Below are 25,577 nucleotides of genomic sequence, written 5' to 3'. Positions count from 1 at the left end.
ACCAAATTTTTATTTTTAGGGTACTATGTAAGAGCACACAAAATTTCGCTTTAATCGCGCCACCCATCTCCGTGATCTGACGTTTCTGAAAACTAGGGTAAGGGGGAGGGTTTCCCTGGTTTCTTTCTCCCTTGCAAGAGAATCTTTGACCATTAACTCAAAAAAAAAATCAAATTTTCATGAAAAAAAAATTAATTTATATAAGTTTTTTAATTCAATTTTGTTTTATTTTTAGCTTTCCCTCTACATTTAACACACTAAGCTTAATTTAATAAATATATACAGATTTTAGATATTTTTTTTTTATAAAATATATAGTTAACAGTTTATATATAACATTTAGAGTGTTTACCAAAGTGAGTTAAAAGACTTAAAATAGTTTTTTTCAGATAATTTTGTGTATGAGTATAAAATGTTGCAGGAGTGGAAAATCTTTAATGATAGCCTAATCTTTGACTTCAATAAAATATATGAATTGATTTACCAGCAGCTAAACAAATTATTCAGCTTGTAATAAAAAAAAAAAAATTATGAAATGTAACAATTAGAGGTTTTAAATTTAAAGGTAATATGAATTCGTTGGTGTTGAGATATCTTGTTCCATACGCCACCTTATTAATTTTGAGATAAACTCATTTGAAGTTTTGAAAAAAGCATTGGAATATGCCATATTTACCATATTAAAATCTTAATATCTCGAAAACCAAATGAGATACACCAAATTTTCTTGATGATACTGAATGCAGTTGTTTCATAGTATGTTCCTAACTCGTAAAATGGCCTATGTACCAAGACAGCATAACGCCAACGAATTGTCTATGTCTATAACAGCCCATCACTGAAAGTTGGCCGTTCATATACATAAAAGTGCTTTGGGTATATAGCATATATGGACAGATAAAATTGTCGTAACTTATCTTATTATTTAGATATATATTCATTTATATAATTAAAAAAGCTACCACTTAAGTTTGGTTGTCTGTTTTTGTTCGGAGTATTTTATCATATGATTTTTTATTTTTTTTTTTTGTATTGACAAAAATTATAGAACAACGAAAAGTCTTTTATTACAGAATTGTTATTGGATGATTTATTGTTTCGATTTTGTTCACTCGTTCAAACCGGAACATTAACAGGTTTCATGCTCATTGCTTAGAATGACCAACATTTCTGAGGTGCCCATTATTTCTTCATAAAAACGGCGATTATCCGCATCTACGGGATGCCAGTCATGTGGAGAAAAACACTGTTTGACACGCTGACGCAGCGAACCTCTGGATCGGCTAATTTTGTACACTATGTACAGTGGAACGGCAACAAAGACCAAACATTGGATTATCACAATTATAAGACAGGGCGGATTCTCCTCATCATCCGTGTATGTGGAATAGATGACGTCACCCTGGCGATGGCATGAGATGATAAGGAAAACAGAAATTAGAATTTGTATTAGGAGGCGTTGGAGATACCATTGGGGAATTCGTGGCAAAATTAGTTGAATTTGTTCACTTACAATGCAGAAACCCAAAAAGAAGGGTGTCAAAAAGCGCAGTAAAAATATTTTAAAATTTGATATCGTCTTTCCCAGCATAAATTGCAAATCACATTGGAAGCGTTCCCGCCCATAGATCCAAGTGCTAACGAACAGTAAAAATATTGAGATAGACAAGTGAGTTACCAAGGCGGCATCAGGCAGCACATGCAGATGTTGGAAACCTTGCTGTTATATGAAAAAAAAAAAAAAATAAATAAATAAATAAAAATAAAAAGTTTTTATCAAATTAGGTCAGTGTCAAATGTGTTCGCTAAATGTGTTATCCATATTTGTATAATAATATGTACACATTGTAGTATGAAATAGCAACTTCAAACATTTACTATTAGTTACCAATTAACCAAATTGAAAATTATCGCCATATCATATTTTACTAGCTGGACAGGGTCCGCTCCGCTGCTCCTTTTCTATTTCTCTAATATCTATTTTGGGGTGGGGACACTTCGCCCTGAATGTGGAAATGTTGCTACTGTAGCTAATGTCCGCCTATGACGTAAATTCGGACAAAATTTAAAGCGGTGGTTATCCCCTCTTAATGCTAGAGACATTTGCGATGTGCCATACCATGCATGGTCATGGTAAAAAAATTCTCCCCAAAGAGATGCGCACTGCGACACACCGTACGGATTCGGCTATAAAAAAGGTCCCTTATCGTTAATACTCCGACTCAACTTGAATCGGAAAGCACTCATTGATGTATGAAAAGTTTGCCCCCGCTCGGTTCCTGGGCAAATTTTTACTCTACTCCCAAATGAATTTCTTTTGAGCCCCATATTACTGTAGTGGTAAATATTTCGGGTTTAGGGGGTATTTCGGGGATGATCACTTGGCCATCAAAGTAAATATACGATTCGTGCTCTCCTTTCAGAACATTTCGTATGAGTCCCATAATGTCATGCTCGGTAAAAAAGTTGTACTTAAAGGTGGGGTGGACCCCAGGGTCTTTGTCCCATAAATGAATATAAATTTCCCGAAAATCAATAAATAGCCACCCCAAATAGCTTTTATATAAAAGGGTAAGGCGGCTCCCCAAACACATGGCTCTATATTATCGTGATTGGTCCATATATCCATTTGGCGGGGTTTGGACTATCCCCGCGGCACCCGTCCCCAACAATAGAAACCATGTTTTTTTTTGGTGATTGTTAGAGTGCAAAAAATTTCGAACTTATCGCATAACCAATCTCCGAGATCTGGTATTTTTGAAATAAGGGTAATGAGAAGTGATTTTTAGGGGAGACTTTTCGACTCAAATATGAATATCAAATTCGTGTCCACTCCCCCCAAATCCCTTTACTTTGAACACCATTTTGTCATGTCCTCCAAACGGTGAACCGTTTGGAGGATGTTTTGGGGCTGGGGAGGCCACCGGCACTTTGCCCTGAAAAAAGATATCAAATTTCGATCTTTACTCCCAAATACTGTTGATTTGAGCTCCATATTGCTATAGTCGGAAATAAAGTTCAGTTTAAGGAGTGATTTAGGGCGTACCCCCAAAATTGGATATCAGATTCGTTTTCTACTCTCAAATACCTTTCCCATATTGCCATAATTGTTTAATTAATCTATTCGACGTATTTTTAGAAGGAAAAGAGCCACCTTTACTTGAACGCAAAATTTAATGTCATATATTTTATCTACTCTCAAATAGCTTTCATTTGAATAGTATATAGCCATGGTCGGCTGATATGCCCATTTGGAGTTATTGGGGGGTGAGACGACTTCCCATTACTTGGACCTAATTTTGTATGCCATATTTGTAATCTACGGCCGGATACTTTTCATTTGAGCCCCATATTGATAAAAAGTCGAATATTTCTGTTTAGAGGAGTTTATGTGTTGGGGCGGCCCGCTGGGTAATTGTACCCAAATTTAATATGATTTTCTAGTCTCCAATACCTTTCATTAGATACCCATATTGTGCCCATCAGTCCTCTTTCGGTTTTGGGTGGCGTTTTTGGAGTAAGGGGGAGGGTCAGCCATCATTCGATACCTAAAAATTATATAACCTATGTTTCCTTTTTTTGATTCTACGAAAGAAACAAACAAACCGAGTCCCATATAGTCATGATGAGTTAAATCCCCATTTGGGGAGTTTTTAGGGAGTGGGGTGACCCCTTTCACTTCGATCTGATTTTGTATGCCAGATTCGTAATCTACTCCCGAATACCTTTCATTTAAGCCCCATACTGATTTGTCTGTTTTTAGATATTTTGGGGTTAGGGCGACTTCCTGGGTACTTGGACCCAATTCTTAATAGCATATTCCTATTCTACTTTTCAATACCTTTCATTTGATATCCATATTGTTTTTATCGGTTAACTTGTGATTTTGGGCGGTATTTTTGGGGTAACGGGGAGGGTCCGCCCCCTTCCAATATCAACAAATTTTAAAGCATATTTCTACTTCCTGACCATATTCGTAATCTACTCCCGAATACCTTTTATTTGAATCCCATATTGTAATGATCGTCAAATAAACCTATTTTAAGGGTTTTTGGGGCTGTGGCGGCCCGCCAGGTACTTAGACCCACATTTTATTATGAAATTCGTACTCTACTCTTGCATACCTTTCATTTAAATCCCATATTGTCCCGATCGCTCCACTTTTATTTTTGGGCAGTACTTTTGGGGTAAGGGGGAGGGTCCGCCTCCCTCTCGATATCAAAAAATTATAAAGCCTATGTTTCCTTCCGGTCAACCTACATACTGCGAATTTGGCCATTTGACGAAGGCTCGAACAACTTGCCCCTACGCGTAATTCCAACAGGCCAAACTTTGGAGACCCACCATCACGGATATAGGTCTGGTTGGAGGATACGCGACAAGCAACCTTGGTTACTAGCTGTTCACTCGGAATTATAAGGTCCATTGTGTGCGCATATGAAAAAGGCTGAAGAGAACAAGTAAAAGCGTGATAAAATAAGCCGGGCTGAATCTTGGGTATCCACCACAATTGATTATGCCTTAAATGTATCCTTATTTACATGGTTTATGTTTGAATTATTTTGTTACAATCAAATCGGGTATTAATTGAAGCTCCTATGGCCTCAAGAATTCATTTCGGGGCATTGGCTGTTAAAGAGCCTATATCTATTTAAGAAATTATCGTTAGGAGTCTTTGATCACACAAGTGTATTTTGCGTACCAACTTTCAGCCAAATCGGGCATTAACTTGGCATTAACTTCTTGAAGCTCAAGAAGTCAAATCTGGAGATCGGTCTATAAGGTGGCTATTTATATTTGTTTTTGTGTTCTGAAATACTTTCTCCAGGGATTTAATGGCTGCCTTGCTGTCTGAAAAGATATATTTGTGCCAATCGTCGTAATAAAATTATAGCTTAGCCATTGCAAATGGGTCATATCGATTCAGATTTGGATAAAGCTCCCATATAAACCGATCGCCAGATTTGACTTCTTGCGCCCTTGAAAGCTGCAATTTTTATTCGATTTGCCTGACATTTTACATGTAGTGTTCTGTTCTTACTTCCAACATCTGAGCCAAGTATGGTTCGAATTGGTCTATAACCTGATATAGCTTGCATATAAATCGATCCCCCTATTTGATTGCTTGAGCCCATGGAAGCCTCAATTTTCATCAGATTTGGCTGAAATTTTGCACATGGTGTTCTGTTATGACTTCCAACAACTGAGCCAAGTACAGTCCGAATAGGTATATAACCTGACAAAGCTCCCATATTAACCGATCGCCCGATTTGACTTCTTGAGCCCTTGGAAGCCGCAATTTTTATCCAATTTAGCTGAAATTTTGTACGCAGTGTTCTGTTATGATCCGAGTACGGTTTAAATCGGTCAAGAACCTGATATAGCCCCCATATTAACCGATCGCCAAATTTGATTTCTTGAGCCCTTACAAGCCGCGATTTTTATCCAATTTGGCTTAAATTTTATGTTATGACTCTCAATAACTGTGCCAATTACGGTTCAAATCGGTCTATAACCAGATATAGCTCCCATATTTTAGCAGAATCCATGGTGGTGGGTTCCCAGGATTCGGCCCGGCTGAACTTCCACAAATTAAAATTATTTCGTCCAACAAAATTTCTAAGAAAATTCTAAAAAATGCCTAAAGTTATCAAAACAAGTAACAGGCAACCATAAAAAGAAGCATACACATTTTTTTAGCAGACTTGTGTATTCAGACTGCAGATTTTGTTAGTTTAAATAGCAGTAAGAAATGTTTGCTAATACAGCAGCTCTATGTTTGCTTAAACAGCGGTAAAGTCTGCTTTCCCATTTTCAGCAGACAAAAACTTGTGTTTTAGCAATAATTTTTGTTATTTTGAATAACAAATTTGTCCCTCCATCCCACAGGTATGACATGATGATACAAGTACATATATAGAGTATATCTCCCAAGTCAAGAAACTAGTCTATCAGACACAGTTTGTAATTCAACCGTTGATACATCATCAGGGCCTGACGACTAATAATAATTTTCGACGAATGTATACCAGTGACAATATCTTATGGCGCCACGTTATCAATGTAGTGTTTCCTCACAAGACATTGTCCATAAATTCTCTGACTTCTGACAGTAGTAGGTCTAGAAGACAGAATCTTCCTTAGCTTTGAGGCCTCAGATGTATCCTCTACTGAGCTACAGAATTCCACCCAGGATTTGTTCTGAGCCTTTCTCAGCTTGCCCCTACATTTTCATTGCTCAGCCTCATAGATGTCCAATCGTGTGGTGCTATTGAGGCTTTCGCTCTGTTGAAGAGTTTTCTGCAGTCCTTTCGTAGACCAACCAGTTCTGTGGTCCACCATAGCGGCCCCTGTTTGCCCCTTGGCATTCATTCAGGACCTTCGTGATCCGCTTGACCATTATGTCTATATCCTCCACAGTTGTCACTTCCTTTCCTGGTCTATAAGGGATAGACGTGCAGAATTTGTACCGCAATTTATCCCAATCCTCCTTTCTTCTGTTTAGCCGAGGGACCACTTCTGCAGTATTTTTTCCTAGACTGAAATTAATACAACAATGATCAGAGAAGGTCATCCAGCACTTCCCAGTCGCATATTCTTGCGCCTGCCTGTTCCTGGTAATAAAGGTCGGTTTATCCTCTGTTTTACAAATCGCCAGATTGCAACTTATAGTATATTCGATAAGAAGCTCGTTGACAACCGAACTTCCCCATATCTGGTGATGTGCATTATCACCACTCCCAGGAAGCGTGAATACCTCTGACAAGCTGTTTGACGATATCAATACATTCCGCCGACGCAAAACGCAGCGTAAAGTCCCCTCTAAACTCGCAGCTCATCGTTTGTATGGGTAGACCCTCTACAGAGTTCCACACATGTTCAAAAATCCGATCGTTAACCAGATCCTCCACTAGGGACCGATGATCTGGTGGAATCCTACCGGATGCACAGCCGATATTGATGACTGCATAAGTCAGCTCATCTCTGTTGTGCTTCCTTGCCACTCTGGCGTAAGAGGGCGGCTCCTTACCATTCTCAGCGAGCATCTTCCCCTTCCGCGATGTCTGTGGCCTTTTGGAAGTCACAGTCCTCCATGATGACTCAGGGGTCGTGCGGTCGTCATTGACACAGTCGCTGTCTGAATCCGAGTCAGAAACTCCACCTTTACTTAAAGGCAGGGGACGAACTGTGCATCCCCCTGGTTTATCCGTCTCTTCATCATTTATTAGTCTGACAACTATTTGTGCGCTTGAAGCATTACTCTCGACTACAGGTGCCAAAGCACCCACACCTATAGGAGGGGAGGACAACATGCTGCGGTCTGACGCCACCACCGCAGATGTTGAGTCATTGGAATCCATTTCTAGCCTACTCCAAAGGGCTTTACTTTACATTGTTTTCGTAATAGGTAGTACCTATTCCGAGATACGAATATATATTAATTTTTTTCTTTGAGGAGCGAAATAAAAACACTTCCGCTCCACTCAACGGCTACAATAAGCATTCCAATTTGTAACCAACTGATATCCATTGCCTTCGGAGCCTTATATCGAAGAATTATATTAAGTATAGCTAGCATCATAACTACGGATTCCAGTTTTCTTGAAATTTGAAAAAATGTCCTTGTCTGGCAAGCTAGTTTGCTCTAAAATTTCCTGGAAAAATCTTTGGTATATATACATATATTTCCCGGCTTTTGAAATCAGAAATATTTTCTCCAGAGATTTGATGGGCGAAGTTCTGTGGAGAATTGGAGAGCACTAGTGAGGCAACTAAGTTACGCAAAATGGTTTCAAATGATCTTAGCTTGCCTAAGACACAACTTACACCGACAGTGGTCAGGAGACGATGGAACTTCTGGTAGAGACGTATTTTCCGGGTGGCCAGGAAGAGGACGGCGACCGAGAAATCGCAATAACTACACAAGCGGTCTTGACGGATGACCTCATAAGGGACATCGTTGACGAGGGAATGATAGTGTGAACAGTCCGTACATTCCGGCAATTCAAATCGGTCGAACCGGCATAGTGACAGGAGTCCCTAGGTGTTACGCTGCCCCGATTTTCCGGGCAAGTCTGGCATAGTCCAAATCAGAAAACAGATCTACACTGAATTTCCCCTGAAGACTCTTTTAAGGAACAGCTGATGGTTCCATCATATCAATAAGTGCTGTTCGATTTATATTTAAGCTTAACGATAGGGGAAATGCTTTTTGCACTGAAACGACGTGCCGCCTAACGACACCGCTTGGTAGAGAAGTTTTAACATGGCAGCATACCTCACAAATGTAGCAAGCACTAGAAGGGGATAAACACCGCAGAAAATTTTTCTGATGTTCACGCTGGGGTTTGAACCCAGGCATTCGGCGTCATAGGCGGACATGCTAACCTAGGCGACATGGTGGCCTCCATGGAGGGAAGTCAGGATGCACTTTAACCCAGAGGCGGGAAAATAAAGAACAGCTCGACGGAAGATCATAGGCCCAGTTATGTGTCATCGTTTTTACTCAAAACACTGGAAAGACTAATAGACCTAAAGGTTAGAGAGGGACTGACGCTGGATAACTCCAGTGGGGCAAAATACGCGGCAGGTCGGTGGTGACGGCTCTCCACGAAGCGGTACGAGACTTCGAGAAGTCCCTTCGGCAGAAGGAGTACATTATGGCACCCTTCTTGGATATTGAGGGGGCCTTCTGTCACGTGAAAAGCACAGCACGACGGAAGATTACAGGCCCAGTTATGTGTCATCGTTTTTACTCAAAACACTGGAAAGATTGATAGACCTGAAGATGAGGGAGGGACTGACAACGGAGAACTTCAGTGGGGCACAATACGCATACCTCAAAGGCAGGTCGGTGGAGACGTCTCTCCAAGAAACGGTACGAGACTTCGAGAAGTCCGTTCGGCAGAAGGAGTACATTATGGCACCCTTCTTGGATATTGAGGGGGCCTTCAGTAACATGAAAATATGCCCTGGACCTGGACCGCACGGGGATTCAGCCTACTATGTGCAAATGGACTAATTATATGCTGTGTGGCAGGATTATAAATGCAAACTTGGGGAAAGTGTGGTCAGAAGGTGGGTAAGGGAGGAGGGTTTTAGCCGATTCAGTGGTCCCTCGTGATAAATAAAATCCTGTTTGATCTCTGCGAAAATGGCAACAAGATTATATGGACGACGTCATGCTGCAGGTCCGAGGCAGGTTCCTGTCGATAATCAGCGAGATGGAAGGAAGGGTCACTGAAGTAGCTGTCGCGATGGGCTACCACTAATAGAAGACACTAGACATTTGCAAACCGCCGGTCGTATGGTTTTTTTATTGACAACCCCAAATTTATTACCGGACAAGAATTACTTCTTACAATTTAAACTAATCATTTACTTACCTTTGTGCAAAAATATATTGATACCGGCAACATTAACATTGTAAGGCCTATGGTAAATTTGGATTTTATTTTTCTTAGCGTTTCAAATTCATCAAAAAGTGCCCTCAGTACCGTCATCATTTGGACTATCTGCAAAATAAAACAATTTTTTGTTGGTACAAGTGTTCCAAGGCATCCTTCCAAACTTCACTTACCACAGCCGATAACTCTGCTAAGAAGAGCATAAAGAAAAACAGAAAACTCCAAAAATTGGGTAAACTATTAAAACTGCTAAATAAATAGGCAAAGCAGATGTAAATAAATCTCATATTGTGTTCTTCGTTAACATGAAAATGCAACAAGGCCACATGATCTGTAATACAAAAAAAAAGTAATTAAATTTAATAGTTAAGGCAAAAATTTCCTCTCATTTCAAAAAACTGATCAAACAACCTTCAAAATGATCCAAGGCTATGCGTGTACACAGCGTTCCCATTTGAGTTATGATCATGAATGTGATGGCCACCCAATACATTTGTTTTTCGGTATCCTGGCGAAAACGATTGTGACTGGCCAAAGTTAAAATACTACCACATCCGGGTCCCAATAGCCACATAGGCATTATCACAGCTGCCTTAATGCCGGCCATTAAGACCTCACGTCTATCCGGCAAAATGGGTTCCATGTAGTCTTCGACTATTGTTTCCCACGAAATCTGAACGTACATCAGCAAATGCACAAATATGGCAATGAAGAGTGTGATCAACAACAGACTTGTGCATCTCAGGAATTTCCCTATCTTCAGACAGAGATGTTGAGAGTTAATTAACTTTTAGGTAGCATCTCTCACAAGGACATAACTTACGAATGTTACTCTTTTTAAGATAATTGCTAATGTTAGTAACCACACTGCAATAATGCCTCCTAGAATAGGCCATGAGATCGTTAGTGGGTGATCGGAGCTTTCCTCAGATCGAATGATGTAACTAAAAAATTAAGCAAGAAATAAAAAAACATCAGTTCTACAAAATAGTTATAAACAAGCAAAAGCGTGCTAAGTTCGGCCGGGCCGAATCTTATATACCCTCCATCATGGATCGCATTAGTCGAGTTCTTTTCCCGCCATCTCTTCTTAGGCAAAACAAGTAAAAGCGTGCTAAGTTCGGCCGGGCCGAATCTTATATACCCTTCACCATAGATCGCATTTGTCAAGTTCTTTTCCCGGCATCTCTTCTTAGGCACAAAATGATATAAGAAAAGATTTGCTCAGCTTTTGAGCGATATAAAGATATGTTCCGGTTTGGACCACAATTAAATTATATGTTGGAGACGTGTGTAAAATGTCAGCCAATTCGAATAAGAATTGCGCCCTTTGGGGGCTCAAGAAGTAAAATAGAGAGACCGATTTATATGGGAGTTATATGGGAGCTGTATCGCCGATTCATACCATAATAAACACATATGTTGATGGTCATGAGAGGATCCGTCGTACAAAATTTCAGGCAAATGACGAAATTAGTATACCCCCACCTATGGTGGAGGGTATAAAAATGCCTAAATAAATCACCGATATGAACCGTTTACGACACGGAAGTCGAAGAGCCTGTCCCAAATTTCACCGAAATTCGAGAGTAAATACGCTTTTTATTGCCCCAAAACCTTAAATCGAGAGACCGGTCTATATGGCAGCTATATCCAAATCTGGGCCGATCTGAGCCAAATTGAAGAAGAATGTCGAAGGGCCCAGCTTAACTTACTGTTCCAAATTTAGGCGACATCGGACAATAAATGCGCCTCTATGGGCCCAAAACCTTAAATCGAGAGATCGGTCCATAGGCAGCTATATTCAAATCTGGGCCGATCTGGGCCAAATTGAAGAAGGATATCGAAGGTCCTAACACAACTCACTGTCCCAAATTTCAGCGACATCGGAAAATAAATGGGCTCAAAACTTTTAATCGAGAAATCGGTCTATATGGCAGCTATATCCAAATCTGAACGGATCTGTGCTATATTGCAGAAGTATGTCAAGGGGCTTAACCTTACTCATTGTCCCGAATTTCGGCGACATCGGACAATAAATGCGCCTTTTATGGCCCCAAAACCTTAAATCGAGAGATCGGTCTATATGGCAGCTATATCCAAATCTGAACCGACCTGAGCCAAATTGAAGAAGAATGTCTAAGGGCTTTACTTAACTAACTGTCCCAAATTTCGACGAAATCGGACACTAAATGACGCCGAACGCCTGGGTTCGAATCCTGGCGAGACCATCAGAAAAAAATTTTCTGCGGTGGTTTCCCCTCCTAATGCTGGCAACATTTGTGAGGTACTATGCCATGTAAAACTTCTCTCCAAAGAGCTGTCGCACTGCGGCACGCCGTTCGGACTCGGCTATAAAAAGGAGGCCCCTTATGATTGATCTTAAATTTGAATCGGACTGCACTCATTGATATGTGAGAAGTTTGCCCCTGTTCCTTAGTGGAATGTTCATGGGCAAAATTTGCAATAACAGCACGGGTAGTATCAGTGTCTTGTATAGTGTAGTCTTCATCTGTCGAGAGGTGGCCTTGTTTCTAAACTGCTTACTTAGTCCAAAGTAGCATCTGTTTGCCAGTATTACTTTACTTTACTTTAACTGGCCATGACCGAATATTTCTTCCACTAGCCGAACGTAGAATAGCGATCCAAGCGCCTCGATCTTCTGCGCTCATTCTAAAATCTCTGACAACAAGTTTCGAGGTGTCTCCCACAACTTGATCTTTCCATCGGGCTTTTGGTCTTCCCGGTTTGCGTGTACCTTTGCGTTTGCCTTCAAAAGACTTCTTTGATGGAGCTTCTTCATTTTGATGCTTGTACTATCGTCGTCATACAGCTCATACAGCTCGTAGTTCATACGTCGCCTATATTCTCCATTAACGCAAACTGGTCCATATATTTTACGAAGAATCTTTCTCTCAAATACTCCAAGCAATGCCTCATCTGCTTTCACAAGTACCCATGCTTCAGAACCATATAACAGCACGGGTAATATCAGTGTCTTGTAAAGTGTAGTCTTCGTCTGTCGAGAGGTGGCCTTGTTTCTAAACTGATTACTTAGTCCAAAGTAGCATCTGTTTGACAGTATTATTCTTCGCTTTATCTCAAAACTGGTGTCATTCGTTTCGGTTACGGCGGTGCCGTGGTAGATAAACTTACTGACTATCTGAAAGTTGTGGTTCCCAACTTTCACCATTTTCTTTATCTGCTCGGTTGTGCAAGGCTTTTTGGGAGTTGAAACCATCCATTTCATCTTATCTCCATTTACTGCCAGACCCATTTTCACTGACTCTTTTTCGATTCTTTCAAAGGCTGCAGTTACTACTTCCAGTGACCGACCTATGATATCGATGTCGTCGGCATAGGCGAGTAGCATGTACTCTCTTGTGATTAGTGTGTCATATCTATTTACATCTGCATCTCATATAATCTTCTCCAATAGGATATTAAAGAGATCACACGATAGGCTGCCTCCTTGTCTGAAACTTCGTTTGGTATGAAAAGGTTCCGAGAGATTCTTTCCTACTCTTACTGAGGAACGCGTATCAATAAGTGTCATCCTGCAGAGTCTTATTAATTTTGCAGGGATACCAAACTCAGACATGGCTTGAAATACCTTTCAACCTAAAGGAGTATCGAAGGCGGGTTTGTATTCAACAAAGAGATGGTAGGTGTTGATTTGTCCTTCTCGGGTCTTTTCCAGGATTTGGCGCAGTGTGAATATCTGGTCTAGGGTGGATTTACCAGGTCTAAAGCAGCATTTATAGAGCCCAATTACCTTTAGGTTTTAATCCTTCACACAGTACTTTCGAGAGCATCTTGTATGCGATGGGTAGGAGACTTATTCCTCTGTAGTTGGCACATTCCGTCTTGTCTCCTTTCTTGTGTACGGGACATAGTATGTTGAGGTTCCAATTATCGGGTATGCGTTCTTCTAGCCAGATTGCGAAGATAAGCTGATGCATACGTCTTATCAGCCTGTCTCCTCCGGTCTTAAATAGTTCAGCGGGTAACCCGTCGGCTCCTGCTGCCTTGTGGTTCTTTAGTCGGATCACTGCTACTTGGACCTCATTCTGACTAGGAGGTAAACATTCTATACCATCATCAGGGATTGGTTCTGCGGTATCCTCTTCGCCGCCAACGTCGGACACTAGCAGTTGGGTAAAATGTTCTTTCCATATCTTCAACATGCTATCTGTGTAAGTTACCAGATTTCCTTCTTTGTCTCTGCAGGAGGATGTGCCTGTACCAAAGCCATCGGTTTGATGTTTAATTCTTTGGTAGAATTTCCGGACTTCATTCTGACTCCTGTACATCTCAATTCGCTCACACTCTCGTCTGTCCATTTCCTTTTTCTTTCTGCGGAATAGACGTTTCTCCTCTCTCCTTTTCTCCCGATACCTCTCCTTCATCTGGCGCGTTGCTACTGATTGCAGGGTTGTCCTATATGCCGCATTCTTGGTTTCAGTAGGATCTCGACACTCTTGGTAGTAGCATGGGTTTCTTGGAGAAGGCTTCATGTATCCAAGTACGGATTTCGCGACATTTTCCATGGAGTTGGCAACAGTTTGCCACTGCGCCATTATATCATTGGAACAAGGAGTGCTTTCATCAAGCAGTTCGGTCAGTCGAGTGGAGTGTGCCGCTGCCATCTGTTGTGTTTGCAGCTTTTCAATGTCCAGCTTCCGTGCAGTGTCAGATCGTACTTTCCTCGCCATGTTCAAACGGGTGCGAACCTTTGCTGCAACAAGGTAATGATCCGATTCTATATTTGTTCCACGGATCGATCGTACATCTAACACGCTGGATGAATGCCTTCCATCTATCAAAATGTGATCAATTTGGTTGATCGGGTGACATCCATGTGGCTTTGTGAATTTCTTTATGTTGAAATCTGGTGATACTAACTACCATGTTTTTAGTCGCGGCGAAACCCAACAACCTAAACCCATTACTGGACGTTATCTTGTGGAGGCTAAACTTTCCGACAGTTGGACTAAAAATGTCTTCCTTCCCTATCTTCGGATTAAAATCTCCCAGAACGATTTTAATGTCATGGGCGGGGCAGCGGTCATATTCTCTCTCTAGGCGCTCGTAGAAAATATCCTTGGTCTGCTCGTATTTGTCTTCCGTCGGGGCATGGGCACAAATAAGGCTGATGTGTAAGAATTTGGCTTTTATACGGATTGTGGCTAGCCTCTCATCCACCGGAGTAAAGCTGAAGACTAGGTGTTTCAGTCTCCGACTAACCACAGACAAAATCATGCCTTGTGTTATGGCAGCTGTAGAATAGTTCGACATCCTTTGCTGTTGTAGTGACGCCATTCCAAGTCCAACGAACTTCCTGTAAGTCAGGAGGTCAGTATAGCTCTCGGTATCATATCGGGACACATAGGACTACGAGCTCACTTATGTAAAATCAGTGCGGCAAGTGATTACATGTGTAGGGCATGCGGGATATGATGAAACGTTGGAGCATTTCCTATGCCATTGCACGGCTTTTGCGACTAAAAGACACCGGTACTTAGGGGAAACACAAGGCATGTCATGCGAAACCAAAGGCCTACCGTTATAAAGAGTAGGTCCAGCAAACTGCTCAAACACAAACAGCATGCGTATGTCAAGGGAAGGTCGGTGGCGACTGCCCTGCGCGTGGTTATGCATAAAATAGCAGAATCCTTCAATGCCAGGACATACACATTGGCGGTATGCATTGGCATCGTAAGTACCGCCACACTGATCCAATCCTTATGCATAAACCATATGCTAAGGAACAGGTGGATTAATTGTTGGTCTCATGACATATATATAAAGGAGAATATGGCACAGGGCACGCCACGGGGGGCATTTTATAGGCACTCCTATGGGTGACCACCAAAAATAACTTATGACGGATGCTGACTGAGAAGGGATTTGAACCCGTCCGCTGCGCAGACGATGTTATAATGTTAATAAGGGGTAAGGATCCTAACCAGATTTTCAGAAGAACCGAAAAGGTCTTGCAGATGACATACGACAGGGGTAGACCTACGGGTCTCAATTTCAACCCAGATATATTCGGATTCAGGCCCCATTTCAAGTCCACTGCCCGTCTACATAGTGCCCTACGTCTGTGAGCCTTCTCGGTACGCTCCTGAATATGACATGACACTTCCAATTCAGTTTCCTTTCCAAGATCATACCTAAGTATTTAACCCTTTCAGATACAAAATCGTTCAATTGAGAACACGTGGTGCATTAAATTGGCGGTATTATCTGAGTTAACAACCCCAGTCATATGCCATCTGCAAGACCCTTTCGGTTCTTCTGAAAACCTGGTTAGGATCCTTACCCCTTATTAGCATTATGTCTTCCAACAAGCCCGTTATATAGCTCCCATATACACCTATTTGCCGAATTGTCATCTTCAGCCTCTGGCAGCTGCAATTGTTATCCCATTGGAATTAAATTTTGCATGTAGCGTTTCATTATGAATTCCAACAGCTATGGTAGGTAATGTCTATATCGGCCTATAACATGATATAGCTACCAATTAAAACGATTTGCTGAATAGATTTCAACACAATTTCGTCAGTAAAGTACACTAAAGCCCTCCGATTAAGTTCAAATGTGTAGATTTTTTTGATACAATCCATGATGGTCGATTTCCAAGATTTGGCCAAATCGAACTTCTCATTTTTTATGTGTTGTGAATAATATTAATATATTAATTTAATACTACTTACCGGAAATATTCCTCCGAGGCATGTGGATATATTTCTACTTCCTAAGGAAAACGTCAGATTTATAGATACTTTTCATAATGGATAACAATAATTTGGCCAGAGAATAAAGATAGATGCGCTAGTAAAAACCATTATTGTTATATCCTTTTCATAATCTTCATTACAGGAGTTCAAATGTATGATAACATTTCAGAATAGTGATATAAAACTCTTCAAAGTTTGTGTATTGTGAATCGTCAAGATATTCTTCAGATATCGTCAGTCTGCCGATATTTATCCATCCACCTGCCGAAAGCATTCTATCTCCAAGTTCTCCCCATATTGCATACATATATATCCTGATCCTTTAACTTAACCTTTAAATCTCAACTCCTGTCCCCAATATTTATTATATCAGTGCATAACATTATAATGTTTCCATACAATTGTGATGTATCACCGGTTGAATCACAAGCTGTGTCTGATAGACTGATTCCCTGGCTTAGCATGCATATAGTAAAGGCAAATCCACTGAAACAGCCCTTCATGACCTAGTCGGCTACACAGAGTGTTCTCTCGCTGTCAAGGAATATACAATGGTATCATTCCTTAACATCGAAGGTGCTTTCAAGAACGTAAAACCGACGTCAATCATGAAGAAATTGGAGTTTCTGAGCATCAACTCTACCGTAAGAAAGTTTACTAATAACTTACTCACTGAAAGATGCATTACAGCAGGCTTGGGATCTGTGGATCTAAAAAGATGGGTCAGCGGAGGAACTCCTCAAGGAAGTGTGCTGTCTCCTCTACTTTGGAATATAGCTATTAGCAATATATTATTGTATCTGGAAGAAAAAGGTGTAAAAGTGTTCGCGTATGCTGATGACGTAGCAATTGCGGTTAGGGGAAAGTTTTACAGTTAGTTGTGTTAGGCCCTTCGACATTCTTCTGCAATATGGCACAGATCAGTTCAGATTTGAATATAGCTGCCATATAGACCGATCTTTCGATTTAAGGCCTTAGGCCCATAAAAGGCGCATTTATTGGGCGATTTCGCTAAAATTTGCGACAGTGAGTTGTGTTAGGCTCTTCTACATTTTCTGCAACTTGGCTCAAATCGGTCCAGATATGGATACAGCTGCCATTTTTGGTTTTAAAGTCTTGGCCCGATAATAGGCGCATTTATAATCCGATTTCACTGAAATTCGACATAGTGACTTATGTTAGGCTTTTCGACATTCTTATCTTATATGGTCCAGATCGGTCTATATTTGAATATAGCCACCAAAAAGTCCAATATTTTGTTCTACAAAATTGAACAATGACTTAAACTTATTAGACCACTCAATGTCCGTGCCGAATTTGGTCCAAATTGGACTATATTTCGAAATAGTTGCTATGGGGGCATAAATTTCGAGTTTTTTACCTGACTGTGACGAAAGGTGTATTACATATATGCCCGAGGTGGTGGGTATCCAAAGTTCGGCCGAACTTAACGCCTTGTTGTTTTTATTCCATTTGATTGATTGATTTGATTGATTTGATTTATTTATTGACATTACTAGTACAACAAGATGAAATATCTTATAATTGACTGTACTAGAATTAAAAGTGAACACACAAAAAATGCAAACGATACTTAAAGAATAATTATAGAGTAATTATGGTAAGAATTAACATTATATAGGTTGAATATGAAAAACGATTATATAAATCAAGCATAAAATTTAAAAAGTTCAGTTTTAAAGGCGGAAGCATTGCTTAACAATTGAATATTATTGGGGAGCGAGTTCCAAAGACGTGGTGTGCCTATGTAGAATTGTCGTTCTGAAGAAAGTTTTCTAAATCTGGGTAGAATTAGTTTTTTTCCTCTATTGGATCTTGCGAACTGTAAACGATTGTACAGATAAGGAGGTACTTGTGTATAAATTATTTTATGCAGTTGTAATAGACATTTGATTTTAAGATAGTTGTCAAATTGGACATTAAAAATTTGGTATGAAAACTCCGAAATTCTTTCCCTTCTTCCTTTGTTAAAGACATATCTTGCAATATTATTATAGGCAACATTAAGTGTCCTTGTGTCATTATAACCGCAGCATGCAAAAACTTCACATCCATAGAGAAGCGTTGGGATTAAATACGTTTTAGCAAGCAATAAGCGAATATCTTGAGGAGTCGATGTACGTAATTTCCATAGGTTTCTCAACATGCCATGAATTTTGCCGGAAGCTCGATTTATGTGGTTAGTCCAATTCAACTTGGTGTTAAAAGTCAAACCCAAATTGCTAGATGACTCCACTCGCTGAATAGTTGAGTCTGAAATTCTTAAGTTAATATCGGGTTGAGAGGCTGGAGTCTTGCCAATAATTATTAGTTTAGATTTCGATGGATTTATGTTTAAACAATTTGTACATGCCCATTCGCTGATTGCTTGCAAGTCTTTATTGAATTTTGAGATACAGCTATTGATATCTTCGACTTTTGTACTAGCATATAGTTGTACGTCATCCGCATACATTTGTATACTGCATGTCTCAGGGACGTCAGGAAGGTCATTTATATATAGGGTAAACAATAAAGGACCAAGAATAGAGCCCTGAGGCACACCTCGCGATATATCCAATACGTTCGACTTTTGTTCATTTAGGACAACACACTGGGAACGATTTGACAAATAAGACGCAATAAGATTGCAGGCGGTATCGGAGAAATAAAACAGCTTATTGAGTTTTGAACACAAGATATCATGATTTACTGTGTCAAACGCCTTACTATGGTCCAACAGGACGAGCATAAAAATTGGGCTAACGTCATCAGTACCCACAGCGTTGGACTTAATTGAAGTGATACTTTTCATGACATCAGTACTATTGACGCATTGAAATGAAAAATCATGTTCAATGGGAACCGTCTGGAGACATGAATAAAAATCGTTAGAGGTGCTAGAATTACCCACTTTTGTAAATAGCTCATTTAATTGATTTAAATTAACGTTAGTTGTATTGCATTGCATAGTGCCAATACCGATATCGCGAATAGTTTTCCATTTTGATTTGCTGTCCACAGCACATTTAAACTTCCTGCTGTAATACTCGTATTTAGCCGCATTAATGCTTCTTACAACTGCACGCCGGGCATGCTTAAAAATATCATGTAGATACGATGTTTTAAAACGTTGCCATCTTTGATAAGCCAGGTCTCTCTGTTTGATTAAAATTTTAATATTATTATTAAACCAGGGTTGCTGATTGTGATTCACCACCTTGGTTTTAACAGGAACACAGTAGTTATATAGAAAAAGAAGGTTGTTTTGCAGAAACGTTAGTTGGTCATCGACACTACTCAGTGTATAAATGAAATTCCAATTGATTTTATCAAGGCAACTGTTTACCAGATTGAGATCGATGTTTTTAAAATCCCGGTAGGTGTAACTTGTAGGCGTGGTATTAACATGCACATCATAGATAAAAAATAAAAGATCGTGTTTCGAAAAACCAGGAGCACACAGCTGATCGTACAAAAGTATTTTAGAATAGTTGTTAACGAATACTAAATCCAATAAGCTTGCATTTGTGTTGGTAAAATGAGTAGGAACACTTGTGTTAAAGGAGAATAATCCAAGTGTTTGCATGATGTTAGAAATGTTGTTGTCCAGTAGCAAGTTGCTGTTAAAGTCGCCTGCGATGATTATATCATTGTAGCAGAGTGATAAGTTTTCAATAACATTTCTAACGGGTTCGATATCGACGTGGTTGTTCGGCCTATAAACACAACCTAGCAAAATTGTTTCCTTATTTTGCATGCTAACTTCAATAAAAAGATACTCCATACTAGAGTCATTATTGGACCGAAGCTTAAGGGTAAAACGTAATCCAAGTTTTATATATATAGCTACTCCGCCAGCATTCGACTGTCTATCAGCTCTTAAGAGTTTGTATCCATTGACATTGTAGATACTGTCGCATATTGTGGGCTGAAACCAAGTCTCAGATACACAAATAATGTCCACTCCAGAGTTGCAGAAAACATATCTGAACTCATCAATTTTGTTATTTAGACTTTGCGCGTTGATGTGTACCACACGTAAACCAGGTTTTTGTTTTGCCATTATTTTAATCATACAGTTAAGGCTGGCTTTGGAACTATAAGCGTTGTTACTCATCAAGAATTTCAGGTGTTAGCAATGCTTCTGAAGTTTGTAGATTGATGAAATAGATTAGAAAGCTTGAGACTATTATGTAGATAATTGAGCAGGAATAAATTATAATAAAAAATTTTAGTAAAAAATAAATTGATAACATTAAAAATATATAAGTGTATTTTAGGTGAATAATTGCAAAAAATAAAGAAACAGTGCTATGGATCTGTGACGATTGAAGAAATGTTGGAAGTTTGTTCAGGTATTTCATCGGATTGACGAAAAAATTTATTTAACTGCTCGATGTCATCAATTTGTTGCGGGGGATCAGATCTCATTTTTTTAACATAAATTAGTCCACGAAAAGAGTATGCAGAATCCACATATTTCTGCCTTTTAAGTTTAAGTGCGCTCTGTAATATTTTGTAGTTCGCTGCTGTCAAATTTTCATTGATGTGAACGACATAATTTGAATCGAACCCAATATGGTTTAATAGGAGAGGGGTTTTATTCGTGCGTTTGAAAAAAGCCATCGATTTCAAGATATAATTTTTATCATAAGATGACATTAAGTCCACAATAATTGTTGCATCATTGTTTTGACGTATTTTATTTTTTAAACGGTATATTGATTTTACTGTGGGTGTAGGAATATTAAAACAATTGCAAATATTACTGAATAATATGTTTAAGTTTTCGCCGTTGTACGAAGGAATAAGGAATAATATTAGTATATATTTGCAACACATGCTTATATTTATTTCCGATCCGCAAGCTATATACATTTCCAGTTATAGATACGCTACTAAATACTAAATTTCCCATGAGCATTCCACTAAGGAATAGGGGATAAACACGCTTCAATCTTCAAAAATTGAGATTGAAAATGTTTTCCGTGTTTAAAATGCTCTAGATCGGAAAATGTTTGGATGTAGCTGACTGATCCCTTGAATTAAAACCCTTTGTCCACAAAAGGTATATTAAATACCCCATATCGACGAAATTTCGCAAAGTGATTTGTTTTAGATTCCTTGACATTAGTATATAGTTTAGCCATTACTCCTTAATTTGTATCCGATTTATTATATGCCACCACACTAAATGCTTCCAGAGAAGTTCACAAATAGATACAGCCCATGATATAAACCGATTCCCCAATGTGATTTTATGAATCCCTTAAAGCCCTTCAACACTCACCTCAAATCTGAATGGTTTATACATCGCTAAGTCCATAAATTGATATATCCCCCATATAATTAAATCCCCAATTTGGATGCTTAGCTGAATTTGTTTGGATTAGGGATCAGACGTAACTTTTGCGCAAGACTGACTTAGAATAAACTTTAATCAAAAATTCTTGAATGCTTGAAAATTAACTGAACGAAGTCCTAATAGTTGGTGGAGGGTATAACAATGTTTTACAAATTTTGTATCTGCTTTAACCAGCGATTCTATCTTCAATACTCTTGGCAAAATTACTTCATGGGGTTATATACTCACATCGTAGTCATCATAAGTATTATGGGTTGAACAGTTGGGGGTGTTCCATGAATTATTACAACTCATCCATGGTATCACAGTATATAGAGAATTTACAGCATAAACTAAAGGAACCGAAGCAATTACTGCATAATAGGATAAAGAAACTAAATTGTGTAGCAAAATGGAATAGCCTATGCCTAAAAAAAAATAAGGGAAATATTTTTAAGAGATAAAATATATGTAACCAATTATAAATCTACCTTTGAATATGGGGGCCACTCGAAACACCGAGATTGTGCCGGATGTAGAGAATTGTCCCAGAAATGTTTGAATTCCAAATATGGGGATGGCATATAAAAGAATGCCGCATAGATATGGCAGCAAGGCCCAAGCTGTTATTGAAAAAAATAATAAAGTTAGTTAATAAATAAAAAAAAAAAAAATATTAAATGAGATCAATGGCAGGGCAAATAAAAAGTCTGTGCACATTAATTTAATTTTATGATAACATTTGAATGAACTTGTCAATCGAAATGGGCACATTTGATACTACATAGAAAAAATGACGACGCTTCGTCTAACAGAATATCAATTATTTGTAATTACGTCAGAAATATAAAACAAAATAGCCATACAAGTAGATTATTATACATACTTTCAAGAATTATATTGAACGATTGATTCAAGGTATCATTCAGGTACTATTATTTGATAGAAAAGTTGGGCTTTTTCAAGGTATTTGGACCCATTCAATGTATATGACAGTTAGACCAGGTAATAGTAAAATTTTTTCAACCTTTTTTATTAGAAGTAGTAATATTCAGGAGATCTTATCCATCCCATGGGTACTAAACTACTAAATTTTCCATGAACATCGTACTTCCAGTACGATTTTCCAAAACTTTTTTTTACTAAAACTTGTTTTTTCGAGACGCTCTTTAATTTGAGCATAATTCTAGCCCATTCCGTTCGCTCTGGTCAAATATGGACCATTTCGTACTTTTTGCTACCTTTTAGTACCTCTGAGTACGAAAACTTTTCGTACCTTTTTGGTACCTTTTTTAGTACCTAAATGTTGAAATTTTCAAAAGCTCTTATAGTCACCCAACTAAGGTTGCCACATAGTACCTCAGTTCTAAAACTCAGAGCTTTAGTTCGATTTGCAAAAAAAAATACCAAATAGTACCAATTGCGGTACTAAACGTACTATTTCTCCCACTTCCAGTACGATTTTCCAAAACATTTTTTACTTAAACTTATTTTTTCGAGACGGTCTTTAATTTGAGCCCAAGAACATAATTCTAGCCCATTCCGTTCCCACTGGTCAAATATGGACCATTTCGTACTTTTTGCTACCTTTTAGTACCTCTTAGTACGAATACCTTTCGTACCTTTTTATACCCACCACCGAAGGATGGGGGTATATTCATTTTGTCATTCCGTTTGCAACACATCGAAATATCCATTTCCGACCCTATAAAGTATATATATTCTTGATCAGCGTAAAAATCTAAGACGATCTAGCCATGTCCGTCCGTCTGTCTGTTGAAATCACGCTACAGTCTTTAAAAATAGAGATATTGAGCTGAAATTTTGCACAGATTCTTTTTTTGTCCATAAGCAGGTTAAGTTCGAAGATGGGCTATATCGGACTATATCTTGATATAGCCCCCATATAGACCGATCCGCCGATTTAGGGTCTTAGGCCCATAAAAGCCACATTTATTATCCGATTTTGTTGAAATTTGGGACAGTGAGTTGTGTTAGGCCCTTCGACATCCCTTGTCAATTTGGCTCAGATCGGTCCAGATTTGGATATAGCTGCCATATAGACCGATCCTCCGATTTAGGGTCTAAGGCCCATAAAAGCCACATTTATTATCCGATTTCGCTGAAATTTGGGACAGGGATTTGTGTTAGGCCCTTCAACTTCCTTCGTTAATTTGGACCAGATCGGTACAGATTTGGATATAGCTGCCATATAGACCGATCCTCCGATTTAGGGTCTAAGGCCCATAAAAGCCACATTTATTAACCGATTTTGCTGAAATTTGGGACAGGGATTTGTGTTAGGACCTTCAACTTCCTTCGTTAATTTGGACCAGATCGGTACAGATTTGGATATAGCTGCCATATAGACCGATCCTCCGATTTAGGGTCTAAGGCCCATAAAAGCCACATTTACTATCCGATTTCGATGAAATTTGGGACAGTGAGTTGTCTTAGGCCCTTTGACATGTTTCTTTAGCTTGGTCCAGATCGGTTCAGATTTGGATATAGCTGCCATATAGACCGATTTCTTGATTTATGGTTTTGGGCCCATAAAATGCTCATTTATTGCCCGATGTCCCCGAAATTTGGAACAGTGAGTTAAGTTAAGCCCCTTGATATACTTCTGCAATATCGCACAGATCGGTCCAGATTTGGATATAGGTACCATATAGACCGATATCTAGGTTTTAGGTTTTGGGGCCATAAAAGACGCATTTATTGTCCGATGTCGCTGAAATTTGAGACAGTGAGTTTAGTTAGGCTCTTCGACGTCCTTCTTAAATTTTGCCCAGATCGGTCCAGATTTGAATATAGCTGCCATATAGACCGATCTCTGAATTTAAGGTTTAGGGCCCATAAAAGAGGCATTTATTGTCCGATTTCGCCGAAATTTGGGACAGTGCTTAGTGTTAGGCTCTTCGACATGTTGACGCAACTTGGCCCAAATCGGTCCATTTTTGGATATAGCTGCCATGTAGACCGATATCTCGATTTAAAGTCTTGGTCCCATAAAAGGCGCATTTATAATCCGATTTCACTGAAATTTGACAAAGTCTTATGTTAGGCTTTTCGACATCCGTGTCGTATATAGTTCAGATCGGTATGAGGTATGAGGTAAATTTTCACCGAATTTTGATGAAAGGTGGTTTACATATATACCCGAGGTGGTGGGTATCCAAAGTTCGGCCCGGCCGAACTTAACGCCTTTTTACTTGTTGGTAATTTTTTTAGTACATAAATGTGCAAATTTCCAAAAACTCTTATAGTCACCCAACTAAGGTTGCCACATAGTACCTCAGTTCTAAAACTCAGAGCTCTAGTTCGATTTGCAAAAAAAAGTAGCAAATAGTACCAATTGCGGTACTAAACGTACTATTTCTCCCACTTCCAGTACGATTTTCCAAAATATTTGTTACCAAAACTTATTTTTTTGAGACGGTCTTTAATTTCAGCCCAAGAACATAATTCTAGCCCATTCCGTTCGCGCTGGCCAAATATGTACCATTTCGTACTTTTTGCTATCTTTTAGTACCTCTTAGCACGAATATCACCAAATCCAGCCTTATCCCATGCTTATGACTCAATACCAACATTCGTGCAAAATTACATGATTCTAGCTTCAGCCGTTTGGGCTGAGCGATGATCAGTCAACCAGATAGCTGCCATATAGATCGATCTGCCGATTTAGGATCTGATGCCCATAAAAGCTTTATTTATTACCCGATATCACTGAAAATTGAAACAGTGAGCTGGTTTAAGCATCCCGATATCTGACCTTAGAATGATTCAGATCGGACTATATTTAAATATAGCTGCCATATATACCGGACTGCCGATTAAGGGTTTGGAACCCATAAAAGCTGCATTTATTACCAGATTTCGCTGGAATTTGAAACAGGAAATAGTTTTAGGCCTCCCGACATCCGACCCCAATTATGGCTCAGATCGGGCTATATTTAGATATAACTGCCATGTAGACCGATCTACCGGTTAAGGGTCTGAGCCCATAAAAGCTTTTACCCGATTTCGCTGCAATTTGAAACAGTGAGTTATTCTTGATATCCGACCTGAATA

At 39.2% G+C, this 25,577-nt stretch overlaps 1 protein-coding gene across 7 annotated transcripts in view; it reads right to left on the bottom strand.

Moving 5' to 3' along the window:
• Nucleotides 1–336: 336 nt before the first annotated feature.
• Nucleotides 337–25,577, bottom strand: part of LOC106084948 (sodium-dependent noradrenaline transporter) — a 54,948-nt gene continuing 29,707 nt past the window's right edge. For all 7 annotated transcript variants that reach the window (XM_013248931.2, XM_059364206.1, XM_059364207.1 and 4 more), the window contains exons 3-11: nt 21,992–22,123; nt 21,750–21,928; nt 16,130–16,170; nt 10,231–10,351; nt 9,819–10,164; nt 9,581–9,738; nt 9,387–9,515; nt 1,514–1,720; nt 337–1,402 (exon numbers count right to left, since the gene is read on the bottom strand). In XM_013248931.2, the coding sequence (XP_013104385.1) occupies nt 1,130–1,402; nt 1,514–1,720; nt 9,387–9,515; nt 9,581–9,738; nt 9,819–10,164; nt 10,231–10,351; nt 16,130–16,170; nt 21,750–21,928; nt 21,992–22,123 (1,586 nt within the window). In that variant the 3' untranslated portion in view covers nt 337–1,129. The remainder of the gene's footprint in view (nt 1,403–1,513; nt 1,721–9,386; nt 9,516–9,580; nt 9,739–9,818; nt 10,165–10,230; nt 10,352–16,129; nt 16,171–21,749; nt 21,929–21,991; nt 22,124–25,577) is intronic.

This window comes from Stomoxys calcitrans, chromosome 3 (assembly GCF_963082655.1).
Source record: "Stomoxys calcitrans chromosome 3, idStoCalc2.1, whole genome shotgun sequence".
Classification (NCBI taxonomy): domain Eukaryota; kingdom Metazoa; phylum Arthropoda; class Insecta; order Diptera; family Muscidae; genus Stomoxys; species Stomoxys calcitrans.
The sequence above is the reverse complement of the archived record's forward strand: the minus strand, read 5'-3'. Positions and strand labels throughout refer to the sequence as shown.